At 38.2% G+C, this 12,630-nt stretch overlaps 1 protein-coding gene across 1 annotated transcript; it reads right to left on the bottom strand.

The window, feature by feature from the left end:
- Positions 1 to 2,063: 2,063 nt before the first annotated feature.
- On the bottom strand, positions 2,064 to 12,439 carry LOC132156969 (RRP12-like protein). The gene is made up of 34 exons (XM_059566061.1): positions 12,207 to 12,439; positions 11,727 to 11,950; positions 11,530 to 11,613; positions 10,421 to 10,497; positions 10,214 to 10,319; positions 9,840 to 9,956; positions 9,311 to 9,449; positions 8,665 to 8,792; positions 8,462 to 8,560; positions 8,262 to 8,353; positions 8,070 to 8,181; positions 7,881 to 7,981; positions 7,681 to 7,795; positions 7,454 to 7,596; positions 7,242 to 7,363; positions 7,058 to 7,122; positions 6,663 to 6,825; positions 6,347 to 6,501; positions 6,113 to 6,180; positions 5,787 to 5,880; positions 5,542 to 5,700; positions 5,378 to 5,458; positions 5,187 to 5,292; positions 4,990 to 5,097; positions 4,376 to 4,533; positions 4,165 to 4,253; positions 3,909 to 4,067; positions 3,631 to 3,794; positions 3,412 to 3,522; positions 3,278 to 3,321; positions 3,106 to 3,184; positions 2,705 to 2,772; positions 2,540 to 2,622; positions 2,064 to 2,460 (listed from the first exon to the last, which is right to left on the bottom strand). Exons 1-34 carry the CDS (start codon positions 12,343 to 12,345, stop codon positions 2,361 to 2,363), a joined length of 3,852 nt encoding a protein of 1,283 aa, XP_059422044.1. The 5' UTR covers positions 12,346 to 12,439; the 3' UTR covers positions 2,064 to 2,360.
- Between the last annotated feature and the right edge of the window lie 191 nt (positions 12,440 to 12,630).

Raw genomic sequence — 12,630 nt, 5'->3', positions numbered from 1 at the left:
GAATTATCAATGTTCCCAACAGTTGTGCAGGCAAATATTTTTTAGCATTTTTTTTTCCATACAATACTTTTTTCATGATTCTTTAATCAATAAAAAGTTTAAAAGAACAGCATTTATTCAAAATATTAATCTTTTATAACAATATACATTTTGCAATTTAACACATCCTTGCTGAATAAAAGTTCTAATTTCTTTCTTTCATAAAAAAAAGAAAGAAAAAATTTTTACGGACCCCAAACTTTTGAACTGTAGTGTGTATTGTTAGAAAAGATTTCTATTTTAAATAAATGCTTATCTTTTTATTCATCAGTGAAAAAAATAAATAAATAATAATAATATTTCACAACATTATTTTATTCCCCTGTATTGTTTATCAAATAAATACGCCTTGATGAGTATACGAAACTCCTGTAAAAAGAAACATTTAAAATATTATTCTGATCCCAAACTTTTGACTGGTAGTGTGTGTGCATGTATGTCAACTTTTGCAAATCTAAGGCAAAATGGATGCTCATGCATAAATACAGAAAGCATATTTTTGGTCAAATTTCTAAAGATAGATACATTTTACTGCCTTAGTGTAAAAGTAACAAAAACGCTTGATATGAATGAATATGATATGAATCCACATGACAAATAATATCCCTACTGATGCTTAGACAAATTCCATAGAAAATAATAACTAATCTGGGAGCTGTATGATTTAACTTTATCTCCACTCATTCCTCTCTGTAATGATTTAATACTCAGCAGGAGCTTGATTCGCATCATGTAACATGAAATGATTCATACCCAGACCCAGACAGCAACCAGTGCTGGCCCAGATCTGACCCACAAGGATTTCACACAGGCCAGATGTTGGCCAACACAATGTTGCTGTCTGGGTAAGGTCTGATGACTGCAGCTCCTTTGGCTGGGTGCACCGATCACTCATGAGAAACATCGGTGTGTTTACTGGCTAGAAAACCTGGAGCCCTGTGGCAGCACTGGAGATGTTCCCATTACAGACCCTGACAGCCACACATTATTCCTCTGCCTGCTGTGCAGCGACAGCTTGATTGTTCTTGTACCAAAGGAGAGTCATTCAGTAACTGTATCTGTAATACAGTCTATAGTTCCAATATCAGATTCAAAATTAGAACAGAAATGATTTCAGTATGTATCCGAATGCTGTTGCAATAAGTACTCGTTTACGCGCCCACATCGACGTCTGTTGTGAAGTGAAACATTGCCCTCTATTGGCCAAAATGACTGCAGTACATCAGACAGTATTCAGTGTTCGATTTTATTGATTGGGGATCTGACATTTTAATTGCGATTGCAAACGGGGTTTGTCTGTTGTGATGAAAATACGACCATCCATACTTGCCTTCACAGACGTCGCTTTCATTGTAGAAACTAAATTTGGCCGATCATTCAGCAACTCACCAAACAGTTAAGTTTAACTATTCTATATAAACAGCAGGCTGATGTAACTTTATGACTTCATGAAGTTAAGTTAAAACGCATGTCCTGTGAGAATTTCCTTTTTTCAGTAAAGAATTTTCTTTTTGCAAAAGCCCTTCAAAATTAAAACAGAACAAAGAAACTCATACACATTTTAAGTGAGCTACCCCTTTAATAATAGGCCTGTGTCATGTATTGTTAATGATAGACAGCTCTCAAAATCAGCTAGAGCCAGCAGACATCACTATAAACTGAGTCTGTTATCACTCGATTCTCACAGGGCCCATCAGGGAAAATCCATTCGAGCTTATTGAGTAAGAGGACACATCTGACGTCCAGCGGACCTCGTTCACTCACTCACTCTCACACACACAGCTGGGATCTACATTAACTCCACCAATATCCTCTGCTGAAAAACTGTAGCACACAATATCCATCACTCCGTACCACTCATGAGATTTAAATTACTTTTTGATGGGCACATGGGAACTATGTTTTTGTAACTTTAATAAAGTAATTTAGAAATCATTCTAGTAAAGCTTCAAGAAAAAAACTGTAGAAACATGGCATTAGCCTTAATGTTTCAATACAAAAACTGAAAGGACAGTGAACGGCAATATGGGAATTGTAGTTTTTAATGGGGGTTTTCTGAAGTTTATTTTCTGTCCAACATAGAAAGTCCATAAATACATTTGGCACAAAGCTATTGTCATACTGCTATGTTCTTAAATCCAACCACAGCACACATCAAATAGGACCTCTTGAAATCATCTTTTGAAGAGATGCTTCCACAAGAAGTTCTCAAAGCATGAGAACAGGAACTTGCATCGAAAAACAAGTCCTCTCTAACTTTAATCTTATCATACAATGAAAAATGGAGGCAGATATAGGAAGACCATTAACAACAACACACTTTATGCTTTCCTCTTCTTCAGTATCCTCGATCCAGAGCTTGCTCCTTTTTTGGCCCCTCTGACCATGCCTTTGAACTGGCCTTGAAGTTTGGCCTTTTTCCTGTTAAAGGTACAAGTAATGTTTGATCAGCTGCATCCCTCATTAGAGGACACATGTAAATACAGGCTTTGATCCTTACCTGCGGTTTAGCTGGTCTTTCTTCAATGGTACATAGGCATATGGGTCACACTTGCCAGCCTTCTTAACATCACCTTTTCCCTTCTGCAAAAAACAGATGTTTAGCAGCTATTCATTTTGTTAGTTACTAAACATGTTCTGATGAAAATGGCTCTTCACTTCTAACCTTAGATTTGTACTCCTTCCCAAACTCTGGTCTTCTATCCAGAGGTCTGTGGATTCCAATGCCACCAGCTGAGGAGTTCAAAGAACCACAATATACCATGATATTACAATCATTTCTTGGGCACAGTAATAGCTTTATTTTAATACAAGTACCATAGTAAATCCACTATATTTTTTGAAGTATCTTAGAATGCAATGGTATTAATATAGTTGACAGCAAGTTGAGTGATACAGTCAAGTCTAAGAAACTGTCCAATTAGGGATTCAGTGAATCTGGAAGTCTGTCCATGTAATTTTGCACATCTGTACACTATATACTGTATGCACCCATATTATATTATTTGCAAAGGAAAGTTAACATCTACAAGATGGAATTGAACTTCAAAAATGTTGTTGTCCTACCTTTGTATTCCATTGTAGGTCTGACATCCATATCATCATCATCTAGATCATCATGCATTTTCCTCTTAGGATTCTTCTTCTGTTCAACAGGGACAGAGAGAAACTAAAATCTCAAAACCTTTCTGTATACTTCCCAATTCTGTCAAAGGAAGTGAAATACATAAACACCTACAGTTTTGACTCCAGCCTCTTCAAGTACATCATCCATTTCAGCATCTGAAGAGAGATATGGATATGACTGCACTGTGGTTTATCACAATTAAAAAATGTGAGCAATTTGTTTAAACAAAGATGTTTATATCCCACCTTTAGTTTTAGAATCATCGTCTTCGACCTCTTTGATGATCAGCCTTCCATCGGATGTCATCTTGAATCCATGCTCTGTTTTGATGGCCTTTTTTAGATTTGGGTTGGTGGCTAGATATATTGTGGAATAAAAATGAGCAATACACACACAGATATATGAATGTACTTCATCAATTTGAGATGACCGAATCAAACTTGACATATCTAAAGAGCCTTTACCCAAAACTCTCTGCGCTGCTTTTGGATCGAGGAAGTTGAGTGGTTCGTCAGATACGCCTTCCTTTAGCCAGGCCTGGCCCTTTTTCATTGGCTTCTTCTGACCCTTTTTAGGCTTCTCATCTTCATCTGAATCAGAGTCTGTCTCGGCCAGAATGTCCTCAATACTGCAGAGAGACAAATAAAAGAAAAAAACATCTACTCTCTGAAGTACATCCTGCTCAGCACTGTCAACTAAGCTTTAAAATAACAATAAAACTATTATTCTAGAAACATTGTACCTCACTGCTTTCACTTTAGGCTTCTCATCCTCAGTGTCTGATCCGTCCTCTTCGGTCTTGATCACGAGTTTGCGTCTCTTATTCCTGGCCTCCGTTTTACGGATGTTCACTAGAATCTTCTGTTGATCAGCTGGCAACATGCTTTTGACCAGCTCAAATCTGAACACATTTTACATTACAATTTATACAAAGACACAAAAAATGCATTAAGAAATAAAGGACCAAGTAGTCAGATTTGATCAGCTGCTAAACTTACCCAAATTTCCTAAACAACTTGGTGTAAATGTTCTTAAGTTTCACCCTAAAATGTCTTCGCATGTCATTCATATTGCTGATGCCTTCCATCTGCATGATGATAGGGGGTAAAAGAATTGTAAAACGGGCACTTAAAATACCAGACACCTCTCAGACACTTTTCAAATGTTGAAAATATGAACTTGAAAACACTCCCTCTCTTCTTCACTTACAATAAGAGCAATATGGCTGGCTAAAACCTTGACATCCATAGAAAAGAGCAAGACTTTTAGAAAACCCAGAGAGGCTTTGACGACGTCTCTCGTCCTGCTCGAAAGCAGCAGACACACATTTTGCAGCAGAGCCTCCAGTGAGGACACATCGATGGAATCTGCGCACAAAGACCAGACCAAACAACATTTTTGCTTTACAGTCAAAGATTATAAACATTAACTGATTCTTTACAATCCATGTATAGGAGTTCTGCTTCCCCATAAAATTAAAAACAGGCTAGTTGTTTGATTGTTCACCAGGGGAACAAACCAGCAAAAACAGCTCAAAAGTAGTACTTCCACCTTATTTTTAAAGTAAGAATGGACATTCCTGCAGATATTTTTATCTTTAACGTGCAATGCTTCCGGTCACATGCCCATTACGTTTCTTTGTATTATAAACTGACAATTTGTCATCATATTTTAATTCATTAATCAAACACTCTGGTTTGTAGTGCAAATAGTAATTATTCTAGTTATTCATCTATAGCAGCAAATGAACTGGAAGTATTGCACAAAGAAAATAGCTTACTTCCGTTTTGCAAATTAAGGTGGACCGCAGAAGTCACTCCTACCTTTATAGTGGAACACTAGTCTTGTTAAAGCCAGAACTGTACAGGTGATCATCGTTACAGAGCCAGTTAGTCCAATAAACACATGGCCTAGATACTCATTTATGGCATCTGAAAAAACATAAAAGAAATGATTTCAGCTCATTGCTTAGCAAGACACATCATAATAACCCAACCAAATTAAAAGGTTTTATTCTCACCTTTTGTGTTCCCACAAAACCTTACGAATGCATTTCCGATCTCAACTAGGAGAGAGTAGGCATTTTTGCGGGCACCAATAGACATTTCCTTAGTGCAAAGAATGACCTAAACACATAAAAAAACCCAAATATTATAACGTCTTATAAAGAATAATGCTCTAATTTAAGACTGTGCTCTATACAAGACATACCTCAGGAAGCAGAGCTGTAATGAAATCACGGTGTTCTTCATTCAGCTGCTTCACTATGTGAATCAGACACTTGAGTCTAGGCTGAAAAGTGTCAAAAAAGCACCACATATTAATCCATTACACATTCTGTGTGTAAATATGATGGTGCTTTTCACAGCTCTCACCCGTTTGGAAGATGATGCCGCTGTCGTCAGGCTGTCCATCAGCATCGTTTTCAGCTGCTCGAGATTCTGCAGAACAAAAGCCTTACAAGACGCACTCTCTCCTCCACAAATTTCCTCCAGCACACGGTAGGCTTTTTTCTGGATCCTAGAATCCTTGCTCTATATACACAGACAAATATTACATGAAGTACACTCATAACACAAGAGTGAAAATATGTTTGAAATAGTAACAGGAAGATTCTAACCTCCACAAAGGGTTTAATCAAACTGAATGTCTGGGTCATGGATGCTTCATCTACACACGGAGCCATTGCCACAATCAAGTCGATAACTGAAAGCCTACAAAAAGAGAGACACTTATTTTCCAAAGCATGATGTAAGTGAAGGTGCCATTCCACTGAAACGAAGCACTTTTTAAGCTGATAGTCCTGCCACAAAACATACGGTCTCAAATTATGCTTTTTTTCAGGTTTTTATCTAGGTCTCTACCCTTTTCTAAGCATCTCAAAGATCTATTGACCATATCTAAAGCCTTGTAAATAAAGATAATAAAGGCGGGAAGCTGTATTACCGTGTGAATTTAGAGTTGTCTGCACTGTTGAGTCTCTCTGATGCTTTCTGCAGAAATGTGCACACCATCTGCAACAATGGAACAAATGTTCAGAACCGGCAACAAGGGCAATGGCACAACAAATATATGCAGACTGCAAGATATTCGCAGCTCATTTGAAACATCTAGGAGCGACTGCAATAAAGTTATTCTTGCTATGACGTTATTCATTCTTTAATATAGTAAATTAATTACCGCCTGTTCTGTAATGCTCAGGTAGACTCGGATTGTGTCCAGGACAGCCATTCTAGCAGACGCCGTCTCTCCAGGTATCGGCTGCTGACTGTAGACGTTAAATAGGATGGGAAGGAAGTTCTTGGAAAATCGTTGCAATTCTGCCTTTTCCTCCTCTGCAGATGACACAGAATAAGAAAAAAAAATTTCATTCAATATTCAATCATAAATCTCAAAGAGCAGTCATCAGAGAAAATATAGCCACAGCAATAGAAAAACAAAAAAAAACAAAGCCATTCAGATTTTCAGTTGGTTTGGTTTTAACAACCCAGCTGACCTGTTTCACAGCTCTTGTTGATAAGAGTCCGCAAGGCCTGGCAGATGCACAGGCGGAGGTCAGGGCGATCATTTAGGGTCATACCCAGAGACCGAGCAAAGCCTTTAAACGATGTCAACAGATCGGTGGGTTTAGTGCAGAACCCAGGTAACATTGTCCAAATCTAGAAAAAACAAATTACACCTTTAAAACACCATTCCATTCCACTAAATGACAATCCAAATGTTTGTATGTAACAAGGGTATAGACAGTATTCAGGAAAGCATGGAGAGAAAAAAAAAAAAAAAAGTATACAGGTTTGGTGCATTATTGTGGGTAAATTATCATTTTCAGCCACTGCATACATTGTAAAAGTTAAAATTATCAGCCATTGTGTGTCAAAATATTTAGCGTACCTGCATCTGTAGAGTCTGATACACTTTAGCAATCAATTTCTGTCCTGACTGCTCCAGTTCATCAGCTGAAATATCAGAGATCGATATTTGCATAAGCATATCTCAACATGTGATTTAATAGGGTATTACAGACACAAAATGACATTTCAACTTGTAAACCAATGCGAGTGTGTCCAATACATACCAGTCAGTTTAAGTTTGTTTGCCAGAGGGAAAAAGTATGAGATGAAGTAAGCCATCTGAGTGTTTTTCACATAATCTCTTATGACTGGGATCAGCCAGCTCCGCGGGAACTCCAGGTCATCACTGCAAAAAAAAAAAAAAAAAAACATTTCACAGCATTAATAAACTACTATTTAATTCAAAAGACTGAGATGCACCAGCAAAGTAACTCACTCTGTTCCAGTGATGAGGAGGGGCACAGCTTTCAGGACCACCTCTGGGCCCATGCTCTCCACCGCACTGCCCACAGCCAGATCCAGCTCTCCAGAGAAGGGGAACTGAGGGGTGGCCCGAAGGTCACTGAGAGACTGCAGACTCTGAGGATCACACACACGTCTGTGAGTAAACTATCAATTACATAGAAACTCACAAACTACAGAATATACTGTATTTCAGTCAACCTTTATCATAATAGGATGAGCCTGTTTTCCTGCAGCTCGGTAGAAACAGCCCAAGATCTGCAGCACAAACGGCCAAGAGGCATGAAAACGATAGGACAATCCTTCCTCCACAATACTGAAAGAGACAGAAACTAGACTTTAGCAAGACCATGCTCTAGAAAGGATGGCATTATGAAAAATAAAAGTAACAGGTAGCTCACCAAAACATTTTTAGGATGCAAGCCCCATTTCCAGCTGATGTGTTTGGTAAAACTGATCCGATCTCAGCCATATGCGGAGCCACACACTCATTTAACAGAGTCTGGACGCAGAAGTGGAAAGTAAGACTTTTAAACATACAAGAACAATAAGAAACACAATACGCTGCTGATTCACAAGTCGTGACAAACCTTCAGAGTCTGAGTCGCAGCAGAGACAACTTGTGTGTGTGGAGACAGAAGACACAACATGGTGACAGAGAAGAGGCGAGGAAGATGACTGATGCTCAGAGAGCTCTGTAAACTAGAGGCCAAAAATGATGTAATGACCAAGATTCCTCACAAAGACAGCAAACAAAAGACTCAGTGCTGAAAAGAGCCTACCTGGAAAGATGAGCATGGGCTTTTTCCATTACAGCAAGCCATGCTAGTAAAGGCTGCAGATCATTCTCACTTGGAACAAAGTCATATAGAGCCTAGAAGAAAGGTGTTGAAAGATGTGTCAATCTACAAGGTGGTAAATTAAAAACAGAATCAAATCCTTCTGAGACCATGTGCATGTGTTAAGCGATTATCATACTCACTGTGATGATCTGTGCATTCAGTTCTGCAGACATGCTGGCAGGACAAGGCTTGCTGCTGAAGAGCTTGTGGAAAGCCTGCATTGCATTTGCTGTTACCAGCTTCAGAGAAACAGACGCGGGTGTTAAGAATTGACAAGTCAATGAGAACTGATTGATTCATTTTAAATGAAAACTATAATGCATCCCTTAAACTGCTCTCTTACCACATGGCTCAGGGTCATCAAACGGAGAAGGGTCTCACAGCAAGATTTTACAGAGCTCAGAGGAAGAGCAGACAGCAGGTCTTTCAGAAGACCAAGCACGTGCAGAGTGGTAGTGTCTTCTTTGCTGCCTTGAGACGAAAAGAAAGATTGTCACTCAATCAGTAGGCAGAAAACTATTTAATTCTTTATAATATAAGAAAAAAAAAACAGATTTGAATCCACTAAGTATATTGGACAGTAGGTGGCATTATAGGACAAATTCTGCTGCACAACTGCCTCTGCAATAACTTAATGCAGTTTGATTTTCAACATTAATTTGTATGTTTTATCTGAAACTAAAATGCTTTTGAAAAATAAAATTATTCATTTACACACTCAGAGGATTAGTTCCACCAAAAATGAACAAGCAGTGAGGTATCAGTAGAATGGCCGTGTGAAAAGATCAAGGAACCACTCATCTGTCCTTTACTTGCATTCTTCACAGAAATGCACTGTTTCTGAGTTTGCTCTTTTTTTCTTTCTTTCTTTTATTCCTTTTAAATGATTAAGTGGTAGCCTGAGATGCTGGATAATTTCACCTGTTATCAAAAGCAGGTGTTATTGGATGTTTTAAGCATTCTGACAGTACGAACACGAGTTTACTGACCTCCTGACTGCTCCAATTCTTTGCAGCAGAACTTGGCTGTGGCGGCTGCTGCTGGGTGATGGACCGGGGCATTATCAGAGAACATGAAGTCGCTGTAAAGAAGGACTGCGCAAACACCCAGCTGTGCTGCTTTTCGCACCTGCAATACATGGACAAACATTATTCAGAAATATGGCTGTGCATTTAAAATTTCAAACAATTCCAAATGCAATATCGCCTAGCTTGTCAATGAACATAAGAGCTCTGTGTAGTGAAGGCCACTCAACCTGTAGGCAGGTGATGGAGATTTACTACTAATCAGGCTTTAAATGACGAGATGCGCATAAAAATCGCATGCAATTAGTTGCACAGCCCTATTCAGAAACCTCAAATAATTATAGTCATTTACTCTGCAATGCGAGTACAAAAATAGAGTTTCTATTGTGTATTACCATAACAACTAGAGGATGATAGAATTATTAAAATGGTACAAAAGGAATATCAGCAGTAACATTCCAACTCTGAGCGAATGGGCATCAAACAGACAGACCTTTGGCTTAGAGTGCACTGTGAAGACCAAAAGCCCCTGGTACATCTGTAAAGTTGAAGCGTAACTCCAAACTGACAGATCCTGTTTACGCAGCAAAGTCGCAAGACAGGATATGATCTACAAATGAATATGTCAGAGAAAAGCATAGCAGCAATTAGAAAATGAAAGTGCAAAATAATGAGACACAAAGCACACTTCCTCCTGGCATCACAACCTAATTACATACATTTCCCCTCTGGTGGTCTTCAGTCATTTTAGATATAAAAAAAATAAAAAATAACAAAAAATAAAAACACTTGCTGTATGAACTAAATCAATCAGGGGCATCTTTATAAAATCAAAATGTTCAATTTATGAGAAGAGTGTACACAAACCCATCGCAGACAGGACACAGAGTCAGAACTGGCTTGGTTTGACATGATATCTAGTAAAACCTTGGCTGTGTCTGAGAACTTCTTCTTAAGCACTGCCACAGGCATCCTTGAAAAGATGAGCAGAACATGTACTTATTTAGATCAACAGCTAAGGCCAATCCAAATTCCTTCCTATGCTGTTTATTTGACTCATGACGCACCACTCACCTTTTCATGACCAGGTTTAAGAGATAGGCAACAGCTGCCAGAGATTCACTGCTATCTACAGCTTCGAGTGTTGTCATCTGCAATTGAAAAATGCTAAATTAAAAGACATTCAAAGTAGGGCTGGACGATATGGTCAAAACTTATATCACAATATATTTCTTAATTTCGGTCGATACCATATAATTCTGATATCGATATTAACAATTAAAAACGCCTCTTAAAAACTGCCAAGAACACCCACAACAGATGTCTGTATATACAAACTTATGAAAAATGAATTTGCCAAGTCTATGACATCTTATTTAAAACCAAAGAATATTCTCAGAAAATCTCTATAATTTCTATACAAAAAAAATTGTGTATATACGGAATAGTGTACAGTGTTACAAAAGCTTTGTGTTTCATATAAATGCTGATATTTGGATCTTTCTATTCATCAAAGAATCCTGACAATTTTTTTTTTACTCAACTCTCTTAAATATTGATAATCAGCGAATCAGAATATTACAATGATTTCTGGATCATGTGACACTGAAGACTGGAGTAATGATGCTGAAAATTCAGCTTTGATCACAGGGATAACTACATTTTAAAATAAAACAGTTATTTTAAATAGTAAAAAATATTTCAATTTAACTGTTTTTGAAGTACTTTAGATCAAATAAATGCAGGCCTGGTGAGCAGAAGAATTCTTTAAACATTTTTCTAAAATTCTTCAAAAATCTTCCTGTTCAAAAACGTTTGACTTGTAGTGTAAGCTGATTAATCTTATAGATTGAAAACATTTTGCTTTAGCCGGTATAAAGTGTATGGAAAGTGCTGCAGAAAAAAAGTGTCTTGCTGGAAACGGCCTTGAAAATGCAAACTGATTGTCAAACGCCACAATTAAATCAATGTATGGGACACACTGGTAATGTATATCGAAATATCGCAAATGTGTTTAAAAACCATAGCACTGTTATTGAAAAAAATTATATCACGATACATATTGATATTGAATTATTGTTGAGCCCTAATTCAAAGACTGATCCACAGAAAGTGCACTTAAGCATTTCGACACAGCCAAGTTGGTATGAAACAAACTGATTTCATTGGTGACTTCAACTTACCAAGGCTCCAAAGTACTCAGTCTCAGTCTCCTTTCCTCCCTGAGACCGAATCACTTCAGTTACAGCAGCCAATACAGCACAAATCTGTAGAAAATAAAGACATTCATTATACACATTCAGCAATTTAAATCTTGGGCGAACTTTTCCTTTAACAATATTCTTGTAATAATAGCTTATGGTGCAAACTGAATACAAACCTCTTTATGTGCTGCAGAGTTTGACTCCCAGTAGCGCTGTACTTTTCTAAAAGTGAGGTTGGAGCAGTCCGACAGTCCACTAAGAAAAGTCCCAGAGGTTTTCTCTGTCAGGGCTTGATCCTCCATGGCATCTCCTGCTTCCATGGCATCACTGCTTCTCTGCAGACATCCTGCCTGAAGCTCATTGTGGAGTTTCAAGGAATCTACTGTCAGATCACTTTTTTCTGTTTAAACATAGACAGAGGTCTGTTAAATCTCACGTTCACATCAAACAGATCATCTCAACACAATGTTACGACATACTAGTCACGAATACAGTCAAAACATCGGCAGTCAAACTGACTATCAGAAATGTTCAATAAACCCGAGATTAAATTAGTCTTCGCCTTCCAAATAAACCAATCATGATTTTTTTAGGTTGTTCACGAAGTTCGACCATTTAACGTTACCCACGTGTTGTCAGACAGGCCAAAGTCTTACCAGAGGGACGGCTGAAATATCGGCCTCTCGCGGCTTTTCGGTGGCGACTTGTCTCCGGATTGGAGTCACTACTGTGACCTTTCTTCCATCGCCTGATTTTCTGTGCTGTTCCGGATCGAAGTTTTCCGGACTTCACCATTTTAGCAGGTGAAATTCCTTACAGTGCTGCAAGCACGTTTGTCTCTCAGTCTGACGCCGCGTGTCGCGCTTAGACTTGCGTCATCAGCGCGCGTCTTCTTTGGTGGGGGTCGCATACCGCCATCTACTGAGCATTAAAAATAAATAAACTTACGAGTTGATTTTATGTCCGTCAATTAATTTTGAACAGTTTTAATTATTGATCTTGCTCCTCGAGCACTATGTAAGAGATGAACAATGACATGTCTAATTCTTTAGATAGCATTTAAACATGTTCTACTGTCTC

This window comes from Carassius carassius, chromosome 14, assembly GCF_963082965.1.
Source record: "Carassius carassius chromosome 14, fCarCar2.1, whole genome shotgun sequence".
NCBI lineage: Eukaryota > Metazoa > Chordata > Actinopteri > Cypriniformes > Cyprinidae > Carassius > Carassius carassius.
This window is presented reverse-complemented; position numbering and strand designations above follow the sequence as displayed.

What these genes read in the sequence shown, in the direction of transcription:
- LOC132156969 (XM_059566061.1), bottom strand. Translation starts at nt 12,345, where the DNA reads ATGGTGAAGTCCGGAAAACTTCGATCCGGAACAGCACAGAAAATCAGG. An exon ending in GCCCATGCTCATCTTTCCAG is followed by an intron (nt 8,182 to 8,261) that starts GTAGGCTCTTTT and finishes TTTGGCCTCTAG; the next exon opens with TTTACAGAGCTCTCTGAGCA. An exon ending in TGCATCCTAAAAATGTTTTG is followed by an intron (nt 7,796 to 7,880) that starts GTGAGCTACCTG and finishes TGTCTCTTTCAG; the next exon opens with TATTGTGGAGGAAGGATTGT.